Source organism: Nothobranchius furzeri, chromosome 9, assembly GCF_043380555.1.
Source record: "Nothobranchius furzeri strain GRZ-AD chromosome 9, NfurGRZ-RIMD1, whole genome shotgun sequence".
Classification (NCBI taxonomy): Eukaryota; Metazoa; Chordata; class Actinopteri; order Cyprinodontiformes; family Nothobranchiidae; genus Nothobranchius; species Nothobranchius furzeri.
Genome location: NC_091749.1, coordinates 51,514,423 through 51,530,043, shown reverse-complemented (window position 1 = coordinate 51,530,043; position 15,621 = coordinate 51,514,423). Strand labels below are relative to the sequence as shown.

At 44.7% G+C, this 15,621-nt stretch overlaps 1 protein-coding gene across 2 annotated transcripts; it reads right to left on the bottom strand.

The window, feature by feature from the left end:
• Nucleotides 1-2,184: 2,184 nt before the first annotated feature.
• LOC139071800 (spectrin alpha chain, non-erythrocytic 1-like) lies at nt 2,185-3,689 on the bottom strand. 2 transcript variants are annotated; one of them, XM_070554928.1, is made up of 6 exons: nt 3,590-3,689; nt 3,074-3,166; nt 2,859-2,963; nt 2,754-2,786; nt 2,638-2,673; nt 2,185-2,431 (listed from the first exon to the last, which is right to left on the bottom strand). In XM_070554928.1, the coding sequence occupies exons 2-6, from the start codon at nt 3,137-3,139 to the stop codon at nt 2,354-2,356; spliced, it is 318 nt and encodes a 105-aa protein (XP_070411029.1). In that variant the 5' UTR covers nt 3,140-3,166; nt 3,590-3,689; the 3' UTR covers nt 2,185-2,353. The 2 variants fall into 2 exon arrangements, with proteins under 2 accessions (XP_070411029.1, XP_070411028.1); XM_070554927.1 differs by having other exon boundaries at nt 2,326-2,431; nt 2,638-2,786.
• Nucleotides 3,690-15,621: the final 11,932 nt, after the last annotated feature.

Here is a 15,621-nt window from a genome sequence, read left to right as displayed (position 1 = left end):
CCCTGACTTAGCGAAATAAATTAATGAAATCATTACATTTTAAAACATATTAATTCACATTTTATGAATTCTTATCTAAAAACAACCACATTTTTTAAAAATGATTAAATAATTATTTATTAATTTGGCCAAGAGTTACATATAAGTAAGCTACAGACATTATACAATTCACCAACAGCACGTGTCGGGACAAACGACCAAATATCAGCTAGCTTCTGTCTTCAGAGGGGGACCAGGCAGGGATGCCCACTCTCCTCTTCACTGTTTGCTACCTTTATCGAACCACTAGCAGCAGCAATTAGGCAAACAGCACATATTAAAGGCATAAAGTGTAAGAACATAGAACATAAAATCAGTCTTTATGCAGATGATGTTTTACTCTTTCTACAGGACTCTCAACCCTCTCTCTCTCAAGCAATAGAACTGATAAACTCCTTTTCAACAGTTTCAGATTACTCAATAAATGGGTTAAAATCATAGACTGTACATACTGGACAAAATGTTTCCATAGACTCCAATAACACGTTATTTGTCCATAATGGGAGGTGGCCACCACCGCCATTTTGACCGTGTCACAGGTTCCGTCCAGCCCAGACAGTTCCATAAAAGGGAAGAGAGGAGGAGCTGAGGGTGGGGCTGTAAGGCTAGGATCGAGTGACGACACCCAGGCGAACTAGCTACGAGCTAACCTGAAGCTAACCCTGGCTAACCCAAAGCTAAAGTGGAGGTGGGAGCCGAGCTAACGGATGTAGCCACCTAGCTTCAACCCAACCGGAGCTAACTGGAACACCCATCGACCTGAACCTTACACGGAGTTTAGGTGGAGGTTTTCTGTGCCTGTTCGTGAGAAGTACCTGTATTAAAAAAGTTTTAAATCGGTAAGTTTATAATTTATTTCCGTAATGAATACATTTTGCTTTGAGCAAGTTTTCAGTACAGTTTTTTTCAGCGCTATCACTCCTGAGTCGCACCAGCCATTAAATGTATCATGAAGAGAAAATATATTTAAGTCGTATTTTGGGGGGACATTTTATTATCTTTCTTACAAAATGTGAGACCAAGCGTTTCACATTGCAACACAAGCACCGGTAACCATAACAGAATGAACAGCCAGCAGAGGAGAGGATGGCGGTGTTTCAAACCCTCCCGGCCGGCGTGGAGAGCTCATTCCTGGGCTGGAGCCGGCCCTCAGCACCCCGCCACAGGCTCTAACAGATGCTGGCGGTGTTTCATATATTTCCAAAACGTAATACTTGTTTGTATCTTGTACAGCCAACTAGCCTTTATTCTGGACTCAGTACAATTTACCAAAAGTAAAGAGACATTATACAGATGAAGTAAGCACAAGATAACTTACTGGAAGACACAGAATTATCATCAGAACCAGAACAAGAGAGCCTGATAACAGTCATGTGAAAATAACAGTTAAAAAGTATGTATGTATAATAGAAATAAAAATATATTAGAATTAGTGTAACTCACTGTGATCCAAACAAATCAGCCATAGCTGATTAGTAAATATGACATGAGGTCTGGGAGTTTTTAAGTTTCATTCTTTTATTACATTTTTTTCTTAGATCTATTAAAAGGTCACCATGGCAGCCTGTGTGTCAACGTCAGCTACACAAAGCAGCAAGTGTAAGTACCAAGTACTTGTCTTGACCACTTCATGAATGGTTTTGTACTTTAAACAGCTAGGCCAAACCTGTTATTTTTTCCTCCATAGCCATTTGGATCATTGGAGACAGCTGAGTGAGGCGTGGTGCCCAGAGAGCTGCAGAGACCGTCGGACACAACCTTGGCCTCCCTGACGTCTGTGTCTCCTGGTTTGGTTGGGGCGGACCATCGACATACATACATGTGCCGACACTTTGCGCCCTGTTTTATAAAATGTAGTGTTAAAAATAAATGTTTTTGCTCAATTACTGGAATTTCTTTGGTTAAGACAAAAGTGAGGAATAATCATTTACAAGTTATTTGTACAACAGGCCCATTTTAAATCCCAACAGTTTCTTAGCAGACAATAGAAATGTGTTCTTTACTAACTTTACTTGGTTTGAAAATCTTACTAAAATAAACTTGAGTGCCGTATTGCAAAACCCAATCATACTTGTTATGTAAACATTAGCTTTGTAGATATTTTTTACAGATACATATTTGTGTGCAACAAAAACCAAACTTAAATAATTTGTCATTCTTTATTGAAAAACAACAAAATACAGGTATACAGAAGTGTGGGAAAATGATAATTTTAAAGTATTGCACTATAAATGAAGTGAGATGAGATGAACGTGAGATGAAGGTGGACGCCAGCGGGCTGGACGCCGGACGAGGAAACCTGGAGACGGATCGCTCAGACAGGAAGGGAAGAGCTTCCTCTTACCTTGATGGAATTAAAGTTAGCCATCGTCTGAACGCCCAACCGTACGGTCTGAGGTCAAAGGTCACAGGAAACACACACGTCAGCAGTCATACAGATGCATAAAGATAACTGTAGCCATGGCAACCAGCTGACATGTCCCCACTTTCACCAGCACCTGGTGCCTGCCGGGTCACCTGAATTCCTGTGTGATGTCAGCACGGTCGGCCGTGACTGCTGCCATCAGAGGTGACCTCTGATCAGCTGAATGAACTCACCTTCCAGGGTGACGCCGTGTTAGAGTCGGCTTCATCCTGTAAACAAACAAACAAACAAATGAGTGGTAACAAAAACACCACGTCTGGTTCTGGTGGAGGCGGAGGACAACATGCACCTTTCCAGGAGCAGAACCCAGATGTTCTTGTTGCTACAAACAGAGACGAGCAGAGTTAAACCAGGAAGTGAGAGGGACCAGCTGCTGCAGACAGGTGACGCTCACCTGAGCCTGAACCATAGGAGCCTCCTCAGCCATCAGACCTTCTGACTCCAGTTCAGATGCCACCTTGTTGATGTCCCTCAGGCGGGACTTGTTGGCCTTCAGGTCCTGCAGGACAAAAGCACCTGCTGATTACCTTGTTGCTGTTGGGTTAACAGGTCTGGTGTTAGAACGTGGTGGATAAGAATGTTCTGACGGGCCGAGGGTTCTGAACTCACCCTGCAGGACTGGGCCTGCTCCTTCAGGGCCTGGATGCTGCTGCCGTAAGCCGACAGGTCCGACATCAGGGCCTCGTGCTTCTTTAGGAGAGCCTGTGGAGCAGAACATCAGAACCTTCAGCTCGTCTGACACAAGTGGAGCTTTCTCGCAGCGATGGTCCAATCGGATCTGCCACCGTAAAACAAACCCTGCTCAGTTCACCGCAGACGCAGCTCTGCGGGTGTTTAGTGGAAAAGCGTGAGCCTTCTGCCGGCTGCCACGTGTCATGGCTGCTCTGCAGCGGGAACACACATCACAGCTTGTAAACCGTTTGAAATAAGAGCGCCGGGAACACGTTTGTCATCACTTCCTGTGCGAGGCCAGCACTTCTACCCCTAACCCATGAGACGCTCAAACGAGCAACGACGTCTGGTAGACAACCGAAGGAAATGACAAATACAGAAACACTAATTATGAAGGACTGGAAAGAGAGCAAAGAAAAGCGATAGGAGTTTCTCAGGAAGGGACTTCCATACCTCGGCCAAGTCCTCGTCTTTCCCTTAGTCTGGACTTCCAACGATGGGCTCCTTCTCCCTCATCCAGGACTCGGCCTCATTAGCATCCGCAAAGTACTGCTGGGCCTGCAGAGAGTCCTCCAGGTCCTGCCTCCTCTGGGACGCCTTGGCCTTCAGCGTGTCCCAACGTCCATGACGCTCCCACAGTTTAGTCTTCACTTCCTCACCAGCGAAGTGACCTGGACCCAAAAAAAGTGAGCCAGAACCTGCAGACACCTCAGAAATATGTCAGGACCAGACCTGCTCAACCCTCCTCCACCATGGTCTCTCCTTTCTGGGTGACAGCCTTGATGCGAGGTTCATGACCTGTGATCTCAGCCTGCAGAGCCTGGTGCTTCTTCAGCAGGTTCTGGACACCAATCAGGTCCTTCCCTGAGGACACATGTTAGAGTTCAGCATTATGCAGTAGACAGACCAGTTTAACCCAGGGGTTTCTTTCTTCTACAATCTGCTCTTTAACTGTATCATTTCCTGCTATTTCAGCTGTTAACTTTATTTTTTCTCTAAGTGTTTTTCTCCCCAGAAGAAGCTACAACGGTGTTCTGCTGAGCTGTGGTGGCCTCATGGAGGGGGCCATCGGCTAGCACACTGCTGCTAACCACTTAAACATTCTCCCTCTCCTGATAATAACATTTTACTTTCTTTGATGTTGGATGTGGTGCTACTAGTTTACCCGTTTAATTATAGATTCACTAGGATAAATACAATAAAGTTTATCTCTCGCCAAATAGAATATTTACTGTGGCGAGCCCGTGAAGAGGTGTAGGAGAATGCGACAAATTTGTCTGTTAAAAAGTCTGTTATGTACAAAAACCACAATATCATCACACTATTTTGGACCGATACATGACGGTCAGGTCCGGCTTGGGGAGAAAATATGACACATCTTTCAGGATGGACTTCATCTTTGGTAGCTGGCGAAGCCGGGAAAAGCAGGATCTAACCACCTGGCTAATGTGGGAGTCCATCCGCATCTCTGGGTCCAAAACCACCCCCATGTTAGTGATGGTTGGCTTCACTAAGCTGCAAAAACAGGGTTGCAGGACAGGACTAACTGCAGTGGGAGAGGGAGGAACAAATATTCCAGTTATAAATATTAAATATTTGAACAAATAAATATTTGTTAAAAGGAAGAAACTGATGATGACTTTAAGATTAGAGGAATGTTCTAGAATGGGTCTGGAACCAACGATGGCCCTTTGGATCAAATTTGGATTAAAAAAATAGCTCATGATTTTATTTATGGATGGAATAAAAATACAGGTTGTAAGCATCTTCTCAGTATCTTCATGTTGCACGACTTTCCACAGCAGAAGGACACAAAAACTGCCAGAATTATGATTAGAAAGATTTACGTTTTAATCTCAGAATCCCAACTTTTCCCAGAATCTTCACATTATTCTATGAATTCAGAGAAAATATACATTTTTCAGAGGTCTCGCTCCCCTGTTGTGGATATTTCTCAAAATTCAACCATTTTTTCTTTTCAAAAGCTTTAGTAAGAGTTTGGACTCTAAACAAGTTTTACTTTGCAGACTGCTTGTCTACACCTTCATCAGATCTGCTCATAATAAAACATTTGGGTTATATTTAATGTCTAGAGAAGACGCTCTTCCTGGGCATTAAGTTATCAAAAACAGATAAAAGTATTTTTTACCATAATTTTAACTGCTATCAGCTGATAAAAATAATAAAAAACAGCCTGATCATTAAAGGGGTGTAAGTGAAACCGCGTGGATCACACAAACCATCATGCTGTCTATATGACTTTGAAAATATATAGTTTAATTACAGTTTGATTTATTTGACATCTGTATAATGTTTATTATTTTGTTTTTTCCCCCTAAATGCCTAACGTTTTAGTTTTACATGAATATTAGTCATTCATCCCAACACATAAAGTTACACATTTTAAATTTTAATAGGGGAAGACTGCAGGAGGGAGCGGTAAAATACAGAAATCCCCAGCAAAAACAAGAAACTTTACGAGTCTGATGAAACCCGCTGGTGTTCCTTCAGCAGGCCTGGTGGCAGCTACAACGACCCAGTGGCTGTGCTTGGTCAATGTTATCGAGCTCAGTCCGGCTCGGCCGTGAACGAGCCGAGGCGACATCCTGCTCTGCTTAAGAAGAAGTGTTATTTTCCGCTTCAGAAGAAGCGTCCGTGTTTTACGCTTTCTCAGAGACATGTCACGTTGCTAAGTTGTTAGCGCCGAGCGCTAACACGTCAATAGTGCAGCATAGCCTGCTGGAGGTTTTAAGGGTTCAGATGAAAACACCCTACCACTCAGGCTGCTTACACATCGATATTAAGTTGTCGCTGTTGCGCTCACGCCGTAATACAGTATTAGATGCGGTTAAAGTCAGACATGAAAAACTCCACGAGCGGTCAGACCGCGCAGCAGCTAGGCGCAGCAGCTAGGCGCCGGATCGGTCAGGCTGCCCGGCCTGACCGCTGGGGATTACTGGATGGAAGAATGGACACAGAAGTCTCCCTCTTAGCGCTCCGTCATATTTCAACCCATTTTTATCTTAAATGCACTGGGTTTTACCCTATTACCCATCTAAATATGCCCTATTAATTATTTTACCGTATTTTACATTTAAATTTCATGGTTAAATAGTACATGCTACATGTTAAACTGATAGTTAGCTAGCTACTTCGGTAAACTCAGCTAGTTTAAAGGCAGCAGTGACATAAAATACGAATATAGATTTTAACTTACCGAAAAAAATGAAGTGGAGACTCCTTGGACGCTCTATTAGTGCAATTAATACCACTGCAAGTCATTTTGTCCAACAATTGCACCAATAATATCCAAAACAGAATTCACAAGAACAGAGACTCAAAATCCCGAAACAGCTTCCAGGAGGGGCCGAGGCTGTACTGAGGCCTTTCCACGGAGCTAGCTCTGTGGTCACGTGGGTCTGAGGCGGCGGTCACGTGTGTCGGATGCTCATTAATTATACAGAATTTTAGGCTTTCAATACACTTAAACAGAAGAGTGAGAAAAAAATTCATCCCCCTCAGAGTTGTCATGAGTATAAACTAGATAATTTAGACAAAAAACATGTTTTGGTACCAGGCTGTAAACATGTTTATTTCTGCTGTGAAATCGGCATTTTTAACATGGGAGTCAATGAGGATTTGCTCGCTTCTGACACCAGCCCCCAGCGGATGAGGGTGGAACTGCAATTTTTCTTACTTCCGGGTTGGGACCATTTTTAGAGAGGCATTGTGGGGGCTTGGTTAAAATCCACAGTTCTACCAATTAATTTCTCTTTTGTCAATTTGCTTAGTACACAATTGGAGTCAGGGAATATCACATACCTGGGAATTAATGTCTCTCCCAAACTGGCAGACCTAACCAAACTTAACTACATCCCACTTTTAAAGAAAGTGGAAGATGATCTTGCAAGATGGAAATCCTTACCAATATCACTCATGGGGAGGGTTGCTACAATTAAAATGATGGTCTTACCCAGAATAAATTACTTATTTTCAATGATCCCAAACAAGCCACCATCTGACTGGTTTAGATCTCTGGACTCCCCAAACACTAAATTCCTTTGGCAGGATAAACCTCCACAAATTAGCTTAAAAACGCTTCAGAAGACCAAAGATAGAGGAGGACTGGATCTACCCAACTTTTATTGTTATTTCTTAGCCAACAGGCTGCAATATATATCAAGATGGTTGCAACATAACCCACTAGATGAGTCCTGGTTAGCTGTAGAACAGACACTTTGCAATATGATAGAGCTTTCAGACTTCGCTCAAGCATAAGAAAACATGAAGGCTTTAAAAGTATTAGTATCAGCACCTCTCTGGCAGCATGGTGAGAGTATCTAAAATGACAGTTTTCACTAATACCATGCAGATGCACACCCATCTGGAATAATCCAGATATTTTGCTAAATAACAAAATGACGAACCTTCCAGCCTGGAAAAGTAAAGGAATCCTATACCTGGAACGCATATATGAAGGATTGGTCTTTGTCTCATTTAACAGAACAGTCTCCCAATTTGGAATAGATAAGAATAGCTTTTTAGAATATCACCAAATTAAATCTGTAGTCAAACAAAAATTTAAGCTTAATAAAGTAGAATTACAAACACCACCAAGGGTGTTAGACTTCTGTAATCTCTAACACCCCAAACTACTGTCTAAAGCATATAAGACACTGTCCAAAATAGACAATAGAATAGCAATCCCTATTGAAAAATGGGAGGTGGATCTATCAGTCAGCTTTGACCAGAACTTCTGCTCCCAAACTTGTTTAAAAACTTTTAAAATGATCAGACACCCCAATTTACAACTAATTCAGTACAAATTTCTGCATAGAGTACACTATACAGTAGGGCTGCTCGATTATGGCAAAAATAATAATCACGATTATGATGACTGAAATTGAGATCACGATTATTTAGGACGATTTTTCAATTTATGTTGATTTTATTTGTTTTTATTCAGTCATAAAACTGCTCAGGGCACAATCAGGACAAAAATAAGAAACAAGATGATCACTAAAATAACTCCTGATTCCCAGTATAAAAAGACCAATATACTTATAGCTCATAGTCTATGACCCAAGGGCTATAGACCTTGGTTTAACTCATTTAAGTCTAACCAGTACAGACCCGAATACCAATATCTTGCAAATACTGACAGCAAGAATTATACAGTGGCATTTATAACAAATAAATGCAAATAAATTGATGTTCACTAAATGTTGCGTAACATTTACTGAGTCGTGTCAAGGTGCTGTAGGAGCGTGCACTAGCACCGTGTCCTCAGAGAGATTAGTTATTAATTATCAGCGTGAGGAACTTATTTCTACCTTATTTATAAACTATTTATTTACAAGTCCATCAGTTAATGTAATAATTGTCCCAACCACAGCTGCACCCCCCACCCCCCAACCCGGTCTCACAGCAATCGGGGCAAGCTGCACGTGTGTTTAGCACGCTGCACGCGCACATTTAGCTGTTTTTAGTGGCTCAGGAGTCCGCAGGTGTGGTGTGTGTGTCACTCACTCTGGTTACTCCAACAAGAAGCCGGCTCCGAGAGCTGTTTCTTTAGCGACCGACACATCACTGCATCATTCCCTTTCCTAATGTTGTGAAGAACGGTCCGGAGCACAGGCGGAGTGTTTAGCTAACTTGCAGGAAATGTCGACGACAGTTATCCAGAAAGTAGCTAAGGGTTACCAGAGATGTTTCTGAGATGTTCGCCAGGTACTTTTAGGATTAAAAAGTCAAGAAGGGGGTCTGAAAAGCTGCTAGAAATAGCGTCAAAGTCGCTAAGTTGGCAACACTGAGGAGCGCTTCATTTGTAACTCAGGGCAGCGCAAGCGGGAGGAGCAAATAATCGGCTTGTTTTGTTTTTTATAATCGTCCAAAACTCAGATCGTAATCGTGATTAAAATTCGATTAATTGAGCAGCCCTACTATACAGGTCATCCGATGTTCAGGATGGGGGTTGTGTCGTCTGACGCCTGCACACATTGCACAAACAACATTCCTGACAATTACATCCAAGCACTGTGGTCCTGTCCATCTGTCCAGGATTTTTGGGGTAGAGTATGTGAAGACCTGTCAAAGTGTCTGAAATGTAATATCTCAACTTCCCCCTCTTTTTGTTTGCTGGGAAATCTGGACGATGTCCCGATTGAAACACCTTTGGTTCACGTGGTTCTGACTGCCATATGCATCGCTAAGAAAACTATCCTCATGAATTGGACAAATAGAGATACTCTTTGCATTAACCAGTATAGAAATCTTTCGTTAGATCATATTACACTTGATACAGCCTCTGCTTCCACTTCAAGTCAGTCTCTTTGGGCTCCGTTGATCGGTTCTATCACATAGCGATGACAGAGGGTCATTGATATTGCCCTGCAGGATGATGTGGGTGATGGGGCAGAGGGTCTGAGTTTGGAGTATCCAGACGTTTCCTGGAGGTGGGTTCACTTGGGGTGTATGAGGCTGGGGGGCTGCTGCCCCCCTCTTGAGGTACTTGGGTTGCCTTGGGGGTGGACTACTGGCATGTGTGAGTGGGGTCCCTTGGGGGGTCTTGGCGGCGGCCATGAGTTGCTGCCTGGCGGCTGCATTGTCCCTGAGTAGGTCTGGGTGGGGGCCTGGGGGCTCGGGGTGTGGGGGCGGCGGGCCCCATGTGGGGATCTGGGCGGGGACTTGGGGATGGGGTCCTGACTTGTTAGCTGCCGGGAAGAAGGTAGGAACAAGGGGCAGTGCATTGCCCAGGCTCAGGGGCGTCAGGTGGACGTTGGCTCCTCTGAAATAATAACAACTCTGTTCCATCATGGGGAGGAGGATGTCCAGGAGGGGGAGGACCCAACCATACCTGGATGTCTCATGTCTTACATACTCTGCAAGTTGTGCGAATACAGGGATGGGAGTAGATATTCTGTTGGGTTGGTGCCTTCGGACTCTGTGGGGCTCTGCGATGCAGCTGCTTTGGGCCCTGGCAAGATGGGCTGGGTTCTCCATGCCCTGGGGGCATTTTGGGAACAGAGATGCCAATTGGGGCCAGTGGGGGAGCTGGCTCCCTGGAGGGCTTAGCCCAACCAGCCATTCCTCCCCATCCCCATACATTTTTCTCCTCCTGCTTCTTTGCATCACCACATATGCACATAAGACCTTGGGGGGTGAGCAAGTCAGGGGTGCAGGTATGGATCCCATTTCCGCATTCCTGTGGCAGCCTGCCCCCAATTTTATTTGCACCTTAAACACTTCCACCAATGACATTCCACCCAAACACACACTTAGGGCCTTGGGAGTGAGCACACTCAACAGTTTTTGACAGGATCTTTCAGCCTCATCCCAAGAGCTGGTGCCCTCTTCCAATTTTAAACCGCACTTAGACACAGAGGGCTGTGGGGGGAAGTGGGGTTGTGTGGTTGCATCAGCTGGCATAGGCCAGACAATGCCTGTACTGTCCACTCACTACAGCCATGGAATACACCTCATCAACACGCATCAACACTGTATTGGAGCAAGCGGAGGGAGACTGGGGGACTTAGTACACCTCTGTTGTCGCTTGGCTTCCCAGGGCTGGAGGCTGGGGGGGGGGGGTCTGGGCGTCTTGTCTGGGTCTGGGGTGGTGGGATGCTTTGCTCAGCATTGGGCGGGGATGCCTGCTCATCATCACCCCAGCAGAAAGGGGCAAACTCTGGGACTCGATGATGGTTGTATCCCTTGTGCAGCAGTACTGGGACCAGAGTGAATAGGGTGTGTATGGGGAGCGTGAAAGGGTGTCTAGCATAAATTTTTGTAAGTCTTAGGTTGTATGTGTATTTATGAGCATGAGGGAGGGAGTGTGTTACTGTGTCTGTGTATGGCTGTATATGTCAGGTGGGGTCTTGGACTCCTCCCCTCTCCTGGGACTTCTTGTGCTTCTACACATCTTCACCTACCCTCCCCCTGCCACATTTGGTGTGGAGTGTGGTGCCTTGGTCTTCCTGAGTTTTCGTGGCTCCTGGATCAGGGGGTTTAAGATTTTTGGAGTCTGCCTGATTGATCCTGGTGGCTGCCTGGTGGGATCTAAGTCCCTGGGCTCTGTTGGGTCCCCAGCGGGGGTGGTCGCCCCTGGGTCCTGGGTCGCTGGGTTCCGGGCTCGGCTGGCTTGGGAGGCTGCGGGCGGGCCTGTGGGCTTGCCGTTGATATCTCCCGGGACTCTGCCCGCTGCTGGTTGTGGCCTCCCGGGGCAATCCTTTACGCCTCTCGAGAGGGGCTTTTCTGGTTACAGTCTCCCTGGGGTCCCTGCGCTCTGGGGTAGCTTCTGGATCTGGGACTTGGGGCTCCTTCCATCTCCTACACATCTTTGGGGGGCAGATCTGTGGCCCCTCGCACTCTCTACTGGATGCTCCTATAGAGAAACCTTACATGTACAAGCGTGTGTACCAGGGCCGGATTATCATTGCAGGGGCCCCTGGGCACAATGTGCTTAGCCCCCACCCCCCCACCCACCACCACCACTACCCCCCCCCCCCCAGCCTCCCCCAACCTTACTGTCACCCAGTAGCACTTTTTAGACATTTCATAACATTGTCAATATTAAAATCCGCTTACTCATGTTGATACAAAAGCATTTACCTCCAGGTCAAAATAGCTTTGTAACCTACTCACAAACACTCATACCTAATGATTTTCCTGATGTGCCTCACTCATATATCTTTCTTCCTCTGTCCTCTCTCTTTTCTCCTTGTTTTCTGTCTCTCTCTTATTCACAGTGCTCCTGTCCTCTTCTGTCTGTACTAACAAAAATTTTTCCAATCTGTGGGACAGTGGGGGCAAGAGTTTGTTTTAAAAGAGATCCCACTGTCACAGTACAACAGAAAGTAATGCATGATTATTTAAAAGATTATAGAGTTATTGAAAAGTTTGCAAAGAAGAAATATCTGCATGTTTTTGTTTGTCACCTGTCTCCTTCCTCTTCTTGTCTCCTGTCTCCTTCCTCCTCTTGTCTCCTGTTTCCCTCCTCCTTTTGTCTCCTGTTCCCTTCCTCCTCTTGACTCCTGTTTCCTTCCTCCTTTTGTCTCTGTCTCATTCCTCCTCTTCTCTCCTGTCTCCTTCCTCCTCTTGACTCCTGTTTCCTTCCTCCTCTTGTCTCCTGTCTCCTTCCTCCTCTTGTCTCCTGTCTCATTCCTCCTTTTGTCTCCTGTCTCCTTCCTCCTCTTGACTCCTGCTTCCTTCCTTCTCTTGTCTCCTGTCTCATTCCTCCTCTTTTCTCCTGTCTCCTTCCTGCTCTTGTCTCCTGTCTCCTTCCTGCTCTTGTCTCCTGTCTCCCTCCTCCTCTTGACTCCTGTTTCCTTCCTCCTCTTGTCTCCTGTCTCATTCTTCCTCTTGTCTCCTGTCTCATTCGTCCTTTTGTCTCCTGTCTCCTTCCTCCTCTTGACTCCTGTTTCCGTCCTCCTCTTGTCTCCTGTCTCATTCCTCCCTTTGTCTCCTGTCCCCTTCCTCCTCTTGACTCCTGTTTCCTTCCTCCTCCTGTCTCATTCCTCCTCTTGTCTCCTGTTTCCTTCCTCATCTTGTCTCCTGTCTCCTTCCTCCTCTTGTCTCCAGTCTCCTTCCTCCTCTTGTCTCCAGTCTCCTTCCTCCTTTTGTCTCCTGTCTCCTTCCTCCTCTTGACTCCTGTTCCCTTCCTCATCTTGTCTCCTGTCTCCTTCCTGCTCTTGTCTCCTGTCTCCTTCCTGCTCTTGTCTCCTGTCTCCTTCCTCCTCTTGACTCCTTACTCCTCTTGACTCTTGTCTCCTTACTCCTCTTTTTGTCTCCTCTTGTTGGTCTCCTCTCTTGCCTTCAGAAAAACTGCTTTCTGGCCTTTCTATTAGTAAATTCATTTACAATGTCATCAAAGTCCAGATTCCTGACAAGCTGAGATTCAATAGCCATCAGTGAAATGCCCTCCAAACATTACTGTCACCCAGTAGCACTTTTAGACATTTCATAACATTGTCAATATTAAAATAAGCTTACTTATGTTGATACAAAAGCATTTACCTCCAGGTCAAAATAGCTTTGTAACCTAATCACAAACACTCATAGTGTTCACAGAATAAAAATTCAATGTCTGAAAAGAGCCATGTTCTGGTGAGACTGTATTTCTTCCATAGGGTGTGTGTTGTTGAGTTTGTATGATGCTCCGCTCCACCTGAACACACTGAAATGATGTTCTGTGTCAGTAACATCTGACAAGATGATGAGAGGATTCCTTCTTCAAAGTGCCCCAAAGACCCAGTTAGATCTCACGAGCATGTCCACATGCACACATGTGGCACAGCTGGAGTGACACGAGTTCACAAACCCACAGAGCAGAACTCAGACTCACACGAGCATCTTCCCAGACATTTGACTCTCTTTAGTGTTTTATCTCAGCCTGGTGTCCTGTTTCACAGGCTAACAGAACTTTCTCCTTGGCCTGTACGGCTGAGCGCAGACCCATGAGACTAATTTGTGTTAAATATGTACAGAGAGCAGAATGTGTGTCGCTGTTTGTGCATTTGCCCTTTTGACTGTATGCTGTGTGACCCAGTGTTGTTGCAGCCATGCCAGAGTCCCGCCGGCCTTTATGGCCTCAGCTTCTTTTTCCCTGTGATCAAGCCTTACAGAACTGCCACTGTTCATTATCATGAATAGTTTTTTGCGCATGTTGATGTGCACGTGGATATGAGCCAGGGAAATGGTGTGTAGGTCAAGTTGCCGTCACAGTGGAAATGTCAGGCCGTTGCTCCAGTTAGGGCAGAGCTGCATGGTCGACGAGAGCACAGTCATTCTGCTCCACTGACCGTGCTGATGAAAAACAATCAGAAAAGAAATGAGTGTGTGTGTGTGTGTGTGTGTGTGTGTGTGTGTGTGTGTGTGTGTGTGTGTGTGTGTGTGTGTGTTGAAACAATTCAAGTCATTCGCTGATGCCTGAATATTGAATTATTTAGAATTGTTGCATGGTTTGTTGCTGACTGCTAGCACTGAACTTGAATATATTTTAAAGCTCTGTGTTGACCTGATGAAGTGAAGAGTCTGTGGACTCATATCATGAAGAACATTGTGCTCATCAGAAAAAAACATGAAAAACTATTTTCCTTTGCTGTTTATCATATTGAATTGGTTTGGTTTAAAAATTCTGTTCATGCCGATAAAAATGCAGAAAATGAAACAAATATCTAAATCAACACAGGGAAATACTTAAGTGACAAAAATGCCCGTGCCAATTAAACAGCTTGGCCTAATCGTAGAAGATCTGAAGCTGGAATCACTATGTTGCCTCAGGCCTAAGCTATTGTCATCATGCTGCGGCACGCTGTGAACTTATACCTGCATCTCGTCATGGTGTGTGAGCGTTGTGCCTTCACATGGCCCAGGGGAGGCTGCAGTCATAGATATATAGATATCTGTGGTAGGATCGCCATGGGAACATGCTGCTGAAGCATAGAGTGTAATGAGGGAAGAGTAGAGCATTTCAGGAATGTGATAAAAAGCAGGTAAAAAACTTATTTGACTACATTATTAGAAAAGCACATGAGGATATTATTTTTGAATACAAGGGCAATTCTGGTTTCAACATCTCCCATTTTTCTCACACACACAAACTTTTGCATGTTTTACCCATTGGGCTATTGTACATCAGATCAAGTCATGTCACTTGGGGAAAAACATCTTATGATTTATACCAATATATATATTTTTAATATCAATTTTGTACATGCTGGTACTGCACTAATAAGATATTTCCATGCCACCTTGACTCAGAGCTGAGAAGTGTGGTTCTGAATTTGCAGAGTTTGAAATACAACCTAAGGGGTCATAATCCAGTGTGAAGAGGCCCAACTGAGCAAATCTCAGTGTTTGTATTTATACAATTTTCTGAAATCCATTGAAGAGCGATATTTTTGCTGTTTAAGTTTGATTTAATAGCTCAGAAATAAGAATATTACCATGGTGACCAAGAGCAATCTAGTCATTTAATGGTAAATGGTGAATGGCCTGTACTTGATTAAGCGCCTTCTAGGGGTTCTAAACCCACCAAGACACTTTAACACACAATCAGTCATCCACCCATGCACACACACACTCACTGGTGGTGACAAGTTACAATGTAGCCACAGCTGCCTGGGGCACACTGACAGAGGCGTGGTTGCCAAGCACTGGTGCCACAGGTCCCTCCGAACACCACCAGCAGGGAATTCAAATTCAAATTCAAAAATACTTTATTAATCCTAGAGGGAAATTAGAGTTTCAGTACACACAATTCTGAGATCAGACATACATACATAGACATGTGACAAGAATTATAGATCAAGAGGGTTTATATGAGGATAGAGTCATGGGGAGGGGAAAAAAGGCACTTCAGAGTTACCCTCAACAGAGAGGGCAGCTTTGCTATGCAAAAAAACACCTCAGACAGAAATGCTCACAGACTTCAGACATTACACAACATAAGTGTCCACTAGGTGGGGAGGTAGGGTTGGGACTCTCCT

Excerpts from the sequence above, each read along its gene's own strand:
- LOC139071800 (XM_070554927.1), bottom strand. The coding sequence starts at position 3,139 with ATGTCGGACCTGTCGGCTTACGGCAGCAGCATCCAGGCCCTGAAGGAG. Across the intron at positions 2,964-3,073 it reads AGCAGGCCCAGTCCTGCAGG|GACCTGAAGGCCAACAAGTC; the intron begins GTGAGTTCAGAA and ends TTTGTCCTGCAG. Across the intron at positions 2,787-2,858 it reads CTCCTATGGTTCAGGCTCAG|CAACAAGAACATCTGGGTTC; the intron begins GTGAGCGTCACC and ends CTCTGTTTGTAG.